Raw genomic sequence first — 16,323 nt, 5'->3', positions numbered from 1 at the left:
AACTTAAATGATTTTAGCATATGGCTGCAATATAACAAAGAGTGAAAAATTTAAGGGGGTCTGAATACTTTCCGTACCCACTGTACATGTGTATGAACAAGAGGGAGGGAAGAGGAACAGTGAGGTTACAGGGGGCAGAGGTCAAGAAGGTGCAGGAGTTTAAGTATTTGGGGTCAACAGTTCAGTGTGATGGGGAGTGGGGGAAAGAGGTGAAGAGGCGAGTGCAGGCGGGTTGGAGTGGGTGGAGAAAGGTGTCAGGAGTGTTGTGTGACAGAAGAGTGTCAGCAAGAATCCAAGGAAAGGTGTACAAGACAGTAGTGAGACCAGCTATGCTGTATGGGTTAGAGACTGTAGCAGTGAGGAAAAGACAAGAGGCAGAGATGGAGGTAGCAGAGATGAGGATGTTGAGGTTCTCTTTAGGAGTGACCAGGATGGACAGGATTAGGAATGAGCACATCAGAGGGACAGCTCAGGTCGGCTGTTTTGGGGACAAGGTCAGAGAGGCCAGATTGAGATGGTTTGGACATGTGCAGAGGAGGGATAGTGGTTATATTGGTAGAAGGATGTTGGAGATGGAGCTGCCAGGCAAGAGGTCAAGAGGAAGGCCAAAGAGGAGATATATGGATGTGCTAAAAGAGGACATCAAGTTAATTAGGGTAAGAGTAGAGGATGCCGAGGATAGAGTTAGGTGGAAACAGATGATTCGCTGTGGCGACCCCTAACGGGAACAGCCGAAAGAAGAAGAAGAAGATGTGTAAGATGTAGAGTACTCCTGGTATGGCATGTCTGTATATGAGCAAATGTGCCAGGAGATTGCAAACTGAGAGAGGTATCATCACTGTAATCAAAGAGAGGAAATGTATGTGTCTGTGGGAGACAGAGACAGATACTGCACACAGAGAGAAGCTGACTAAAGCGACTGCAGCAGATCAGTCAGATAAACCAGAATCGGTACAAAACAGCTGATGTTCTCCGCAACAGGCAAACACTTCCAGATATGCTTAGATCTGTTCTATTAAACATGCAAACAAACACCTACACAGAGTTAATAGCTATGATACTGCAAGAAAAAATATACTCCTAAAAAGAACTGCTCGATACCCTTTTAAAACATGAAGTGTTTCTATTGTTCTCAGTGGTCCAAAGTTGATTTATAAGCAACTGGTGTCTCTTGAGCATTCCAGTTATTTACATATTTAATGCATGGCTGCAAACCAAATTTCCCTTTGGATAAAAATAAAGTTAAAGTTGCTGCTGCACAAACAAGCAACAGATTTAATTTCACAATATAAATCAAATTATACAGTTTTTAAAGATTTTTTTTAACTGTTATTATATGTTCCAAACCTGTGTAATCAGATTACAGTAAGGTTATGTAAGTGTTCCCTGACATAGGAGTTAAGCCTGGACACAGAGTTCCCACTTCAGAAAGACAAACACCACAGAGTCTCTCCTGGCTGCTGGGCCTGGTGGCTTTTGTTGTTGCTCAATGATTCTAAGAACCAGTTCCCAAGTTACACTCACATCCAGCTGCTCCTGCTTTTTTACAGGGTGGTAATACAACACCGATAAACACAGCACATGAGCTCTGAAAGACTAGTAGATGGGAGATCTTTCGAGGAACGAGGCCCTAGAGAGAATGAGTTGTGTGAGTATATAAAACTCTAGTCCCACCACGTGATACAGTTGATGACCTTATGTATCAATTTCTGCTATCAGTCAGTACTGTACATACACAAACATACTTGCGTTGTGTACAGTGTAAATGTTGAACATGTGACACAAACACACACACTATCAGTACCAGGCAGCCAGAGAGGGAACAAGCAAATGCCTGTGGGGTTTTCTAAGGACAGAGGCATACATCAGGGAGCAACAAATAGCTAAGCAGAGGGGCAGGAAGGGGAGAGGAGGACAGACAGAGAATATGGACATAGGAGGCTAAAGAGGATTTGCACAGTGTTAATCTTTGTGTGTATGTGAATGCATAAAAGTGAGGAAAAGAGAAGAAGTGTGCAGGAGATCACTGTGTCAGGTGCATTTTCTGTGGCTTATATCGCAAAAGCTTACTTTGCATTTAGAGCTCATTTCATGCTTTTCCTTGTTTTCTGACTTATCTACAACGCTGAATTCTCATCTTAGATGTGACCTAAAGCTCAAAAAATGAGGTGCACGTATGTTCTAGTATTTCTATGCAGAAGCAGATGGGTTTATACAAGTCTTGCAAACTTTCGCTCATGAGACTTTTTTTCTAACAATATAAAGTTATTACATGATAGTTTAACACAGTTGCACGTTCATGTGAGATTGCCTGACATCCACAGTGCCATTTTAAAAGCAAAACTTTTCGACTGCTCCCAGTTTTGTGGATATACTTCCCTCCTGCTGCCGCACTGTGACTAGAGGATGTGGAGAAAAATACAGGGCCTGAGATTATCGCATGTCTGGGAATGTACTTGTACAGGGACTGGCTGTTTTACCTGACCAGGTCTAACCTACAGGCAGCCGATCTGTCAAGCCCCCTGGGGCGGTGAATGATCAGCTCATCAACACTGGATTCCCCTGGAGCACAGTACCTGTTTGTTTTGCCTGCTTGAGGCCAGTGCTCATGAGATGTTGCCTAAAAGCACGAAGGTCTGACAAACTAATTTTACATGAAGCTTGGGGAATCACAAGGCTTGTTTATGTGTGCGCTGTTCATAAAAATGAAGTCCATGAGCTGTGCCAGAACATACAGTATATACCTACATAGCTTGACAGAGAGCAGCAGTGATCAGAGAGACACATTAACTTCAGTTAAAGATTAACTTCCTCTAAAGCAGAATTAGGACATGTGGAGGTGATGCCTGTGCCTGAAGCTACCCACAGCCCCCTAGTGGGATCAACCATGTAGCAACTTTGTAAATTGTGGTGTAATACGATGTTTTGTGGGTTTGAGGTTGTGCATAGAGATACAAGTATGAGCTGTTATACATGGTCGTACATACAGTACATACACTGAGAACTGGCTGTACATATGCTGTTGCATAATTTAAAGGTACAGACACACACACACACACACTGTAGGTTCACACTTTGTTCCATATACAAACACTGAGCATGTTATTTGATCACAGCGTTTCTAGACATTGACAAGTTTCCTTGGAAAGCAAATTAAGACCTTCTGACCAGTTAGAAAGTAAGATATTCTGAAATTCTCAGAGCTATTCTTCTCTCCAAATGAAGACATTCCCAACATTTCCCACAAACTGCTTCCACTCTTCTACAGTGCCTTGCGAAAGTATTCGGCCCCCTTGAACTTTCCGACCTTTTGCCACATTTCAGGCTTCAAACATAAAGATATAAAACTGTAATTTTTTGTGAAGAATCAACAACAAGTGGGACACAATCATGAAGTGGAACGAAATTTATTGGATATTTCAAACTTTTTTAACAAATAAAAAACTGAAAAATCAAATAACATGCTCAGTGTTTGTATATGGAACAAAGTGTGAACCTACAGTGTGTGTGTGTGTGTGTCTGTACCTTTAAATTATGCAACAGCATATGTACAGCCAGTTCTCAGTGTATGTATGTACGACCATGTATAACAGCTCATACTTGTATCTCTATGCACAACCTCAAACCCACAAAACATCGTATTACACCACAATTTACAAAGTTGCTACATGGTTGATCCCACTAGGGGGCTGTAGCTTCAGGCACAGGCATCACCTCCACATGTCCTAATTCTGCTTTAGAGGAAGTTAATCTTTAACTGAAGTTAATGTGTCTCTCTGATCACTGCTGCTCTCTGTCAAGCTATGTAGGTATATACTGTATGTTCTGGCAATTACAGTTTTATATCTTTATGTTTGAAGCCTGAAATGTGGCAAAAGGTCGCAAAGTTCAAGGGGGCCGAATACTTTCGCAAGGCACTGTATATATCTGTGTTTTTAGTGTAGTATTTTTCATACTTCACACCTTTCTCACCCTGTATTAAGTGATGAATCAAGGATCACAGGTTCTGATGACCTTAGCCCACTTTCCTTTCCTAAAATTAAGCTGACTGTCTTTGGGCTTTGGTCTCTTGGTTGGATAAAGAAAGATATTTGAAGATGTTGCTTTGGTTTCACAGAAAATGAGACGGACATTTAAAAAAATATATTCAGATATAAACTGATCAATTACAAAAACAATCTATAATAAAAGTCCTAATTATTTGCCGTCCTGACCTACAGTGTACATTTATTATTAGTACATGTTATTCTTTTAGTTTTGTTACCCAAGACCAGCTATCACTGGGGCTGACATCTTTCCTGTGGCTTCCCAGGTCATGCTCTTGCTTTTCCACATGGGTCATGGCTCCATGCTGCACAGTTCACTGCTGTACAGACTCTACGGTGGAGTATTTTGTGAGGAGTCTCAGAACATATCAGGAAATCTAAAGGAATCCTTGTGACTGTCCAAGCAGAAATCTCCTGAAGAAATTGTACAAATCAAGCCTTCGGGAAGAGGGAGGTGGCCAGTCCTCTGAGATGTCTGATGTGTCACAAATCTGTGTACTGGCTGCTGATGCTTTCCTGGTCAGCCTTCTCCAAAATCTGGACTTTCTTTAACGCACTTCCAGGGTATTCCTTGACAGATGCAGAGCGCTCTTTGAACACATCCTTCTGTACTAACTCTGATTAAATCTCTTTACAATGGTACAGATACCATTTTGGGTGGCTGGATGAGTCTGATGAGTTTTAAATCTGTGGGACTGGTGCTGGTGTGATATGTAGTCAGTGTTTTAGGCTAAATTTATCAACAAGTGTGTTCTGGGAATGGAGTACTTGGAGGAAATCTGAGATGGAGTTGCTGGACTGCTTCAGGTGCTCATTTGACGTCACACACACACATACAGTACATTCTGAATTTCTGCCAATCTATTACATATGACTGCAACGTTATAAATTACACGTCAGTGAAGTTTCTCCTAATGTTTTCTTTCAAAATACTTATATTGCATGTCACTTGTGAGCAAACACCTTATATGTTTGTGTTTTTATTGTGCTTAAATTTAACTTTCACAGCCAAACAAATGCTTCAATGTACAGTTATTAGTAATCCACAAGTCCTGAAATCATCTAGCCTCTCAACCACACACCACAGAACCTCCGTGAACCAAGGGAGCATCTGAGAGCAGCAGCACTATCAGTAAGGGGTGGGTTTGCCACTCGACTCCGTCCCTGTGAGATACTTTAGCTCACAGCTGTTTAGACTTTGAAGGCTCAGTCACTCCCATATGCACTGGACAGTCTCCTGGGCAGTGCTGCAGGACACAGCTCAGCGGGGGGGGGGTGCTTCTTTGTGGATTTTAGACTGCTGAAATTTGCTTTATGTTGCATGTGTACATCATATAAAACTACACACACAGTAGTTAACAGTCCAAGTTATGTGAAAAATGACTGAATTGCTGTTTTACCTTGACAGGTGGCAGCCTTTAGGCTGCTAACCTACAAGTCCAAGGTATTTTCCTCATTCTTTATGTGTGTACTGAGAAGATACGAGACACAAAAACACACATGCAAGAAATTTAAAAATGTCTATACATTTACAGTATACAATTAAAGGCATAAAAATGTAAAATGTAAGTACACAGTGGATTTGTAGTACAAACACAATCATAGTCTATGGAGCATAAAAATGTTCTACATCCAAACACAAATGGCTCCACGCTTCTTATCGTTGTACACAGTTCTTTTTTACATAATACAAATCTGACAAAACAGATTTAAAATAAATCATACGTAAAAACATACGCAAAACAAACCTCTACAAAATGATTCTAAATGTTTGTTGCCAAAAATCAGCTACCATTGCACACAAAGACTTTAACAAGCTTTTCATGTTGTGTGCACCTTCAAGGAAGTTTACAGAATATTGGGATACTGCAACAACTTCAAAACTGGCAGCTGCAAACACGTAAGAAACATGGACAACTGCAATTACAGAACTGAGTGATTTTGTTCAAAGTGTAAAAATGAACTTCCATCTTTGCTCAGATCTTTGTCTTTCCATTATCATGTTGATCTAGAAATTGTCTATCTCTATCAAGAAGGGCCAAGTGGGGCTTGACCCCACTTGGCCCCTGGCAGAAGCAGGGCTGGCTGAGCCCGGGTCAGCATGATTACTCCCTGCTACTAGAAACGGAGGGCAACCCACGCCCGTCTGGCTCGGCTCAATTAAAGAGGGCTGATCTGTGCTTTATGGAAAAACTCCATGAGTAGCTATAGTGGTGAGGCTGTTCAATTTATCTAAAAAAATTATCTCTAACTTGTCCTCACAACCACAATTTTCACTCCTTTAACATATTTTTTATCACTGAATGATGAACAAATGTACGCTTTTCCTGACAGTAGCACTATGGAACCAAACAGATTCACACAAGACGTGCTGTGAGCCTCAGTGACATGAGTGCCAACCAACTGGTGCATTGACTCCTCAGTAGTAGGCAGGTGATTTTAATGTTGTGGCTGATCTGTGTATTTGTGTGTGTGTACAGTGATGTGTAATGATCACTGTTTCATATTCCCTTCATACTGTTTCCAATGGGTCTTGCAGGTCTGGGTAACAAACATAGGTTTTGTCTCTTTCTGCATTGTCCACCCAGAACCCATGTTAGTGCAAGCAGTCATTCTAAAAAAAGTGCACTGTGTACATATGTTCCAGTCATATATGTTTTCCGGTCAGGAAAAAAAGTGGTCGGTCCTCTTTGGCGTTGGCAGTCTGGAATTCGTCGCTGAGCCTGAATCTCCACTCCTCCTCCAGCTCCAGCCGGCCCACCGTCTGCCTGAGCGAGCTACGATCTGCACCGATGACACACAGAGTCGCACCTACGGGGAGGCAGACAGAAGGGAGAGGGACAGAGGCTATAACTATGATATGGAAAGCAAAATGACTTTAGGATGCAATTTCCACCATAAACAAATATAATCACAGATCACTGTTAGTGTTTTCTAAAATGAATACATTTGTCCCTTCATGGCTCTCCAGTAAACTCTCTTCTATTTGATTGTCCGTTATCCATAAAAGTGATGTGTCACGTATTACACACATGATTTCATTGTTTGTATGTTGTCCACCCTCGTACCTTTGAGGAAGGTGAACTTCTTGAGGAACCCAGGAGTCACAAAGGAGTCAGCGAAACAGAGGAGAAGGCCACCGAACAGCAGCCCTGTGGTACTGATGTTGACAGAGTGAGGCCTGGAACTCACGAAACACACCGTCACCTGACCAGACAAGAAGAGCATGACTTTGGGTTTATGATATTTGTTTAGAGTTTAATAATCTACCACAAACAAAGATGCTGGGATTCTGTGTCCATCTCCTACTGTATGTCTGTATCAAGGTTCCTCTCTATCCACATGCTTGTGTGTGTGTTTGTGTGTACCTCAGGTCCCAGGTTGAGGTAACAGTCCACAGACAATACGGGGTGCATGTAATTCCTGGTACTGAGCGGAAACAGCTTCTGGCTGGTGTGCTGGAGGTATTTTTCCAGAAGAAGCTGAGCTGGAGTAGCCAAGAAGAGGTGCTTGCTGTCTGGGGCGCAGGCGTACTGCGAGGGCCCCACTGAAGTGGGAACATCTGTCATCTGGAGAAATTTGAAAAGAAAGAAGATACAGTTAACTGATGGCTATAAATGCTTGTTGTGCAAAATTCAGATGAGCGTTTGTCCTTTATAGCTGTTAATTAATAACGAATTTATAATTATTAAGCATCACTTTTAATTATTTTTAATTTCAATTATTCTTTATTCTGCTTTGTAAAAAGCATCATGATGAACAGTTTTGGTTTCATGGTTCTTCAGGATCTACCTTGGTCTTAATAATAAATGCCCTGTATCCTCCGATGGCGACCTGCTTCTTCATGATGCTGAAATTGTTGAACCTGCAGATGAGCAGTCCGGTGCTGTGTAGCCTCAGGGTGAAGTCCACGTCGTGACAGGTGAAGCGGTTTTGGTTGTACTGGATGTTGTGAGTCCGGTCGACGTTGAGGAGAAGGAAGTCGTGAAGATGACCTCTGGAGAAGGGCTCCCTCTGTTTGTTACCTGGTATGAAAAACCAAAGGCCACTACAATGTTAGATTAACCCTAAGGCAAAAATGTTTGCAAAATTCACTTGTCTCTTTAAATGCATGATTTAAAACAGATTACACTGAGTATGTATGTCAGCCTAAGCCTAAGCTACATTACAAAACTGAGCAATGCTGATGGAAAAACTCAGTCACCCTTTAGGCTGTGTGGCTGGTTACCTGAGGCTGCTCACTCACTCGTGGTGGTTAAAAGATCTGAGATACACAGCAGCTTGAAGTCAAACTTTCTACTGCAGTTAACCACTGAAGAGATAATGACATAACAATCTGTATCCGCAGCCGAGATCTGAGGCGTCTTTTACACATACAGCCTTTCAAAACAACTTTATGAACACACATTATAACATTTTATTAATATCTTGTGACATTCAATACAACAGCCTTGTAATACATATGACCTTCATTAATCTTATGAGGTTAGAATTCTTTTTCTGTTACTTTATATGGTATTTACAGTGTCTAAGATTCTACTGAAAAGTTCCTTGGACCTTCTGACACTGTGACCCCTGACCTGCGAGTCCACGGCTGCTCCACTTCCTGATTCCGCACAGGCCAAAGTGGGCCAGGTCTGGACAGGCTTCAATGTGCTGTAAGACCTGCTTCAGTGAGACAGCATGCTCCACTGGGCCACTTCAAACAACAAGAATAGAGCACTTCTATTAACACCAACTCACAAATTGATTCAACATTTCTACACAATGCAAACAATATTTATTTTGTCCTTCATTGTGATTATTAGAAATAAATGTGTATGTATGTGCCTGCATGCGTCGAGGTCCACTGCGTTCCACATAACACAGGTGTCATCGGCCAAGATGATGAAGGGCCAGACGTCACCCGCCAGGCCCCCTCCCTCCAACTGACGACTGCGCTCGAGCTCCAAGTTGTGATATGAAAGTTCTTTAATCAGGAAGTGAGCGGCACCTGCAAACGAACGGTAATGTGCCGTTAAGGTGCTGGGCTATGAAATCAACAGTGTTCAATATCATTAGTGAGATTACTCTGTGTGTCTGTATTAATTTAATGAGCCTAGGGAATTCCTCCATACCTATCACTAGCAGTAGGAACATACCTATTCCAGCTCCATTGAAGACAGTGGGCAGCACCAGCATGATGTGGTTGGGCCAGTACTTTTTATAGACAGCCATCTCATACTCTTTGACCACCAGGATATGTAGATGTGAGGCTCCATCCATAGCGTGATACAGGTTGAACAGACCATGCTCGTGACGACCGGTGGTCGGGGTGAAGATTGGACTCTTGATGCAGTCTGGGCTCTGGGAAAGTGGACAAGCATCTACATGACCTCTTATACGTAAGTGTGACTCATAAAAACATGTTAGATAAAATACAATATCTACATACATTCAGGCATTTCAACACAAACTTGAAAAGGGTGAGGGAAACTAAAACACCATCTCTGCCATGAGTTTGCCTTTGCTTGCAGGCCTTAGTAGCAGGGTCTGGAGACACCCCAGAGGTTTATGAAGATAGAAGACACAGAGAGTGAATGCCAGAGGAGAGACAATATAATATGATCAAAGTTTTCTGGTGTGATCAAAAATGCTCTAATGCTATGCTAAATCATTTCAAACAATATCTTCTCAAACATCAATCTCCGGTGTAAACTGAAGAACCACTGGGCTACAGTAATCCACTTTCCTTTAGGGACGGTTTGAGCCATGGTCTGGCCTGTAGCACCACCTAGTGGAACAACCAGTGTCTCACTGTGGTTAACCCTGCAAATCACCACTTTAAAGCAATGGCACTGAATTGTGTTGTGATTTTTGTGTCTGTAACTAAGAGGGATTAACAGAAACAGACTATGACAGGTTTATTTTCTACTGACATGCTTGTTCTTTTATGTGTTAATTAAACTTCAGCTTATTTTACAGCTGGACTATTTGTCATTCTGTATAACAGCATCAGGAAATGCCTTAAAAACTAAATGCAAATACTCATAGATTCACAGACACCTGACTCACCCAGTCGGAGGTGAGAGGCAGCCGCATGCTCTCCAGCTGGCCTCCTGGTTGGCTGAAGCTGAAGTAGTGCTCTTTCGACTTTGGGATGATGAAGTAGAGCTGGATCTCTTTCCCAAGCAGCAGATGGGTGAATGTGAAGGCATGCAGTGTCGACTCATACCTCTGAATCATGATGTTAGAGGACTGTCATGTTTATATTTCAGTGTGGTGTGTCATTTATCTGACTGTGTGTTTGTAAGCATTCTGCTGACCTGGTATCTGGGGTTGAAGCCCAAGTACTGATGACACTGTTCACAGTGATGATAGGTGTTATAGGCCGCATATTTAGACAGCTTGATCCTAGTTGTCCGCCTGCGTAGGCACACATCCTCCTGACGCACAGGGTTTCCTTGGGAAGACAACAGAGGAAAGGGTAGTTTAGCACTACAGCACAGCATACAGATGATGTGCTGTGAATGTACATGTGTTTGATGTACTGGCTTGTGTGTCAGTGTGCTTTTCTGACTGTGCTTACCCTCAGCACTAGGTTTATATCCAGGGCAATACACAGTGCTGATGTCATCATATTTGGGGTCATGGATGGTGTAGTCAAAGGGCATTGTCCTCATAGTGTCTGGGTTGGGCCACGGAGCACTGGATGGGTGGTACTGCACCCCCTCCGCTTGGACACCTACGTACACCACATATTTACAAGCATATGCATTAAACACATATTTGCAGTACTGTGAGTAATGAAGACTTTAAACTGTTCTGGACACATCCTAACAAAAAGGTTTGCGAAACGATAGGAAATAAAGAAAGAAATTTGATGTCTGTGAAAAAATGGTGACTACTTTTGCAAATATACTGACTGTAGTTGATGTCGTCTTCATCGTAGATATCCACCTCCATCAGCCTGATCAGCATTCGAGACAGAATACCCAGGAAGTGCAAGTAGGCTCCTGTCTTACCCACCTGACCATGGAAACAAGAAAGTGAAAGACGTAATATATATTAAAGTATAACAGGAGCTCAAGACAGAGTTAAAGAAATAAAGATGGAAAATACCTGTGGCGGACCACTGAGCAGCAGCCTGCGAGGGTGAAAGTTGTCGCTCCGTCCTTCTGTGCGATTGCTGCTGTCCATGTGGTAGGAGCGAGGGACCGTCCACTGACGATAGTACAGTGACTGTTCCGTACATGTCATCATCTTACTCAGCAAGGGCCTGTAGACAAAAGACATTGATCATAATTACGACTGTGTTTCATTCACATGTGCTTTATATGTTCTGGTCAGCGTTTGATTCTTCTGCTATTATGTTTATTAAACCCTAAATATTAGTTGTCTATTATGATTACTGATCACAGAGCAACTATAACTTTTCTTCTTTAATAAATAAAACATCCACAATGGTTTAAAAAGTGAAATGAACCCTTTAAAACCTCAATCCTTTTTGAGGATGTCTGCTGAACTAAAAGAAGGTCCCACAGGTGGAAAAGTGGCTTTTATAGCTAAAAATTTCACATGATATGTATTGGTATATAAAAAAGAAGTGTTTCTTTTACCTGAAGCTGCTTGCCCATACGACAGACATGTGAGGCAGGAATGAGGTACATCGAGGGAGGCCACTGCTGTCACTGGCTGTGACAATGTTGTACAGCGTGCGAGGGAGGAGCACAGAAGGCGGGCGACTCCCTCCCCGCGCCCAGGAACAGCTCACATAAGGAGAGGAGGCTCGGGGGGACAAGGAGCCAGATGAGGTGGATTTGGAGTGTTGGCGATGAGAGCGGGCAAGGGGAAGTGGTTGAGGGTGGGGTATATGCATCTGGGAGAAGGACTGGTGCTGGGGGAGCATCTGAGCATGAGGATGAGAGTTTGTCTGTGGTAACAGCTGATTTTGAAGCTGTGGCTGCAGCTGGGAGATGGGTTGGGCCTGGGAATGGCGCTGAACTTGAGGTTGGGTTTGCTGGTGTGGTGTAGGCTGAGGATATGGAAAAGACTGGGATGGGGGCTGGGGCAGAAGTTGAGGCTGTAAAGGTGAGGGAGACTGCTTGGTGTCCACAGTCCCTCTCTGGTCATTTGGAGAGGTGGAGCTTTGGGTAGGCACCACTGTCTGGGCAGGACGGAGGTTGCTGACTGGATGACAGAGGGGAGTCCCCTGGAAATGAAAGGAGGAAATGACCATATCACTTTAAACATCTCCCTTCAAACAGTGACTGAACATTTCACACAGTTTAAAATCTCAAAGAACAGTTTGTGAGCATTTCATCTCACCATTCCCCTGTGCCTCCTCCTCCTCATTGTCAGTGCTGCTGAGTTTTTCTGCATCGCTTTCCAGCAGGTCACTTCCTGATCCGAGGTTATGTTGGGGTCGCGCCTCTGCCCTCACTAAATAGGCAGCCAGTCCCAGCTCTTGTTCGAGTGTGGTTCGTTGAAGGTAGGAGCAGCTGATCACCCGAAGATCGCAGTACTTCAATGACCTGTGGGTAGAATGAATTCACTGTTTAAGCTCCAGAGGACATGTATTACAGCTTCTGTGGCATTCTTGCAAGAAGCTATGGAGTCAGACTTGTTTTATTGAGCAGTGGAAGCTTGAAAATTCTACATGGAGAACTTGGTGTGGGGACCTGGGCAGTGATTCTCCCAGGGGCTCAGCTCCAGACAGGATGAGGATGCAAGGAAGGGCCTCCAGCTCCAGGTAGGTACGAGGAACCCAGTCATCATCCTGGATCTTCAGCCATGTCTGCACACACACATAAACACAAGTGCAAAAAACACAGACTTGTCACAGTGAGTCTGCGTCTTTCATTTCTCTAGTTTGAGCTCATCTCTCCAAAAAACAATTTCTTCATACTACTCTTGTACCTTGATCTGATCTGTGAAGGTCTGTCCAATACTCAGAGCTTGGTTGGGATTACCCAGTATGATTTCAAATCTCTCCTCCAGACCCAGCTGCCTCCTCACTCTGGACAGCCGTCGATGGGCCCATGCAGCCAGAGCCAGAGAGGGGATCCGCAGCAGGACCATGTGACCATGATGGGCAGGACACTGCTGGGCAGCGGTGAGCAGTGACTGCACAATCTCCACAGTCTCCACAGAGGTGTGCTTGTGGAGATTGTAGGAGCCTCCGATTCTGCCAGAGGCAGCCATCAGAGCTACGCAGTAATGCTGGATCAGCACTGTAGTCCGGATCACAGCGCTATGCAACTTAGCAAACCTGGAGGAGAGGGAGAGATTTTAAAGAGCTTCGTGGTGTATGTTTGTGTAAACCTGCAAATAATTGTTTGTGTAGATTAAGCATGTGTGACTGTATGCTACCTTTCTTCCAGGGCAGATGCCATGGTTTCAAAAGAGGAATCATAACGCATCAAAGGCAGGGTGCTCCCTGAACGTGTCGACTCTAAAAGCTCTGACACACCAAAGTACCGTGTCTTCTCATGATACAGGTCCACATCCTACACACACAAACACACAGTGTTATGGATACACACACATTCAAGTGATTTAAGTGGAAATGCCAGATATGGGGCATTCTCTATGCCAGTTTACACTAAACACAGTGTGTATCACGTACAAAGCTGAATCTTACATTACTAAATGCAGAGGGCCAGTGGATCTCATTGTAGGGGCTGATGCGGGTGTATTGTGTCTGAAGAGCAAAGGGGAAGGAGGTAACATGGAGAATTAGGATGTTTGGAGCATCTCTGACTTGTTGGGAGTTTAACAGCTGGTCCACCAACCCACTGTCTGAGCTGCTGTAGGGTGCACTGAAACAAAGAGAGACAGAAAATGACTAAACACATGATTGCTTTGCCGTTTCTTTTACATGTATCAACTCATTAAAACCACTCTAATTCCTTTTCAGCTGCTAGAAGGTCTGGTGAGAATCAAAACAAACCAACACCATATACCGCTCCTAACCACTCTTTGCCCCTTCCGTCGTGTCTTGTTTCCTGGTGAAGATGTAAACTACAGATGCCTGGTTGTGACAAACTGTACAAAATACAGCCTCCAGTGTAAAGTTAGCCTTAGCTGTGTCAATCCAGTAGAACATTCTGGTTACTGCTAATGTGACACAAAGCTCAAATTACCCCCAAATTAAAATTATATTAATTCAATATAATTCAAACCATGTTAGCTTTAGATGCTAACACATCCAGAATGAAGAGCATCTGAATCCAGTCTGAGTCCTCTGGCTGCTTTTAACCCTCTACATGTCAAACTGTCAAACCCATGTTAACCCTGGTTGTTGCTCTTTCTTTGTCCCACTCTCTCTGTGGAAAAGATGCCACCTCTTCGCTCTGGCAGCTGCTGGTTCAGACTTTTAGCTTCCCAGAGCTCCTCCATGGCTGTTTGACATGACTACTGGCTGAAAACCCCTTCTTCTAACTTTGGCTAGGCGGCAGGTGGGGCTGATTTACACACCGTACTTTGACAACACAGGGTTTGAGAAGCTGGAATAACAACAATAGTGCTGTAGGCAGCAGAGGGTCATGGAGGGGGGGTGTAGCTGAGAGACACACATCCTGTCCCACTGTCACTGGGTTTATCAGATAATGTGGAGAATCTGATTTAATGCACATTTAAAACATGAACCCTTTAATCATCTTTTCTCTCCCCCTTACACACCAAACACACACCTGCTAATGTCCCAGTGGGCGTGATCATGGACCAGGATGTAGAGAATGCAGGAGTTGCGCTGAGCTTCCTGGATGATGATGTCAATTCGTGCCTGAGCACTCTGGTCCATCTTGACCACATAATGCTCTGCCACCCGTTGAGAACTACATTCCTGGTCTAAACTCCCAAGCTCCTGAAGGACACCTGTGATGCACAGACAAAGAGAAAGAAAGAGGTTCAGGCCAACATCACGCACATTCAAACAATTCCCCGTGTGTCTCTTTTTGAAAGACAAGAGCAATTCTGATGGCAAAAAAAGATCTACAGTATGTGACTAACCAGAGCTCTTTAGGTGGAGAACAGTCTGTTGAAAGGTGACATCAGATGGTGGGACCAGAATGAGGAAGCTGACCCTGTCAAAGGAGCCAAGGTCCAGGTTCTGTGTGCTGGAGTCGGCTATAGCACAAACATGGGATAGCAGCTTTCTAGCCACTGCCAGCTGGATGGGACGCAAATCACACCACTCTACAGAGAATTCTACACACATACAATCAGAAATTCATATCATACTCAATGAAAGATTTTCTTATAACACTGCATGTATGTACATTTGCTGGACAAATAGGAATGGAATTATTAGTGAATAAAATCTTATTCTATTGCTCAGCAGTAAATCAGACTGATCCCATGGAGTTGTACCAGCAAGTAACGGAGAGCCAGAGTGAAGAAAAACAAATAAAATTAAAGCAAATGAGGGTTAAAAGCTTAAGCGATGTGACATTAGGTAGAAATGTGAAGTTCAAAACTCTAAAAAAGTATAAATTACAGCTGTGGCAAAACCTGCTTTAAACTGTGAACAACATTTGCCTGAACTGTTAATCATCTTGTACAATAACTATTTCAAATTTCAAATTCATTTTGACACTGATGCAAGGCAAGCATGTGAAGAACAGTATCTACTTCAACCAGCATGTATCTTACCTGAGCAGGTGTCTCTGGGGCTTGAAGCGCCCTCTTTCAGACTGGGTGAGTCTTTTGAACATTGTGTGTTTGAATCCTTTGGACTGTGTGTGTTTTTGAGGCCTGTGTCTTCAGTTGATTCCTGACTGCTGGTTAAGGGAGACGGCTCGTTGCTGTCCACGGTGGCACTATCAAGGAGGGAATCCATATCACCATCTGAGAGACAAATTCACACAACATCTTGGTGAATTATGACTGAAACACACATTAATGCTCCTGTACTGCACAAACAAATGTGCAGGTAAACCAAAAGGCAGACAATCGGGCTCACCCGGTCCGAGGGAATTGCAGTAGTGGATGAGTTCCTGGGCAGCACCAGAGGAGAGCTGGTGGTGGATTTCTTTCAGACCCTCACTGGGAGAGAACATGCTCTCTGCCAAGGCACGGCACTGGTGTTTGCCTGCAACCCATACAAATATACACTGCATTGAAAATTCTCTTTATTCCTTAAGTTTAAATTGTCAGGAGTGCACAACTTACACATGCATATAAAATCACACCTCCCACCTGTGACAACCACACAGGACTGTGTTTCCTGTCCCAGTGAGGTGACAATAATGACCACATAGTTGGTGTTTTCAAGCCGTCCTTCCATTAACCTGCT

At 43.4% G+C, this 16,323-nt stretch overlaps 1 protein-coding gene across 1 annotated transcript in view; it reads right to left on the bottom strand.

Annotated features, from left to right (window-relative positions):
* Positions 1 to 5,307: 5,307 nt before the first annotated feature.
* greb1 (growth regulating estrogen receptor binding 1) overlaps positions 5,308 to 16,323 on the bottom strand; it is a 23,321-nt gene continuing 12,305 nt past the window's right edge. The window contains 24 exon segments of the mRNA XM_020589845.1: positions 5,308 to 6,857; positions 7,115 to 7,253; positions 7,415 to 7,615; positions 7,839 to 8,071; positions 8,627 to 8,745; positions 8,877 to 9,039; positions 9,188 to 9,392; positions 10,101 to 10,262; positions 10,352 to 10,488; positions 10,615 to 10,770; positions 10,952 to 11,054; positions 11,148 to 11,304; positions 11,645 to 12,182; positions 12,184 to 12,237; positions 12,354 to 12,559; positions 12,707 to 12,822; positions 12,945 to 13,296; positions 13,398 to 13,534; positions 13,669 to 13,846; positions 14,720 to 14,903; positions 15,039 to 15,236; positions 15,681 to 15,875; positions 15,991 to 16,119; positions 16,200 to 16,318. Of these exon segments, the coding sequence (XP_020445501.1) occupies positions 6,694 to 6,857; positions 7,115 to 7,253; positions 7,415 to 7,615; positions 7,839 to 8,071; positions 8,627 to 8,745; positions 8,877 to 9,039; positions 9,188 to 9,392; positions 10,101 to 10,262; positions 10,352 to 10,488; positions 10,615 to 10,770; positions 10,952 to 11,054; positions 11,148 to 11,304; positions 11,645 to 12,182; positions 12,184 to 12,237; positions 12,354 to 12,559; positions 12,707 to 12,822; positions 12,945 to 13,296; positions 13,398 to 13,534; positions 13,669 to 13,846; positions 14,720 to 14,903; positions 15,039 to 15,236; positions 15,681 to 15,875; positions 15,991 to 16,119; positions 16,200 to 16,318 (4,345 nt within the window). The 3' untranslated portion in view covers positions 5,308 to 6,693.

The sequence above is a fragment of the Monopterus albus genome, unplaced genomic scaffold, assembly GCF_001952655.1.
Source record: "Monopterus albus unplaced genomic scaffold, M_albus_1.0 scaffold10.1, whole genome shotgun sequence".
Classification (NCBI taxonomy): domain Eukaryota; kingdom Metazoa; phylum Chordata; class Actinopteri; order Synbranchiformes; family Synbranchidae; genus Monopterus; species Monopterus albus.
The sequence above is the reverse complement of the archived record's forward strand: the minus strand, read 5'-3'. Positions and strand labels throughout refer to the sequence as shown.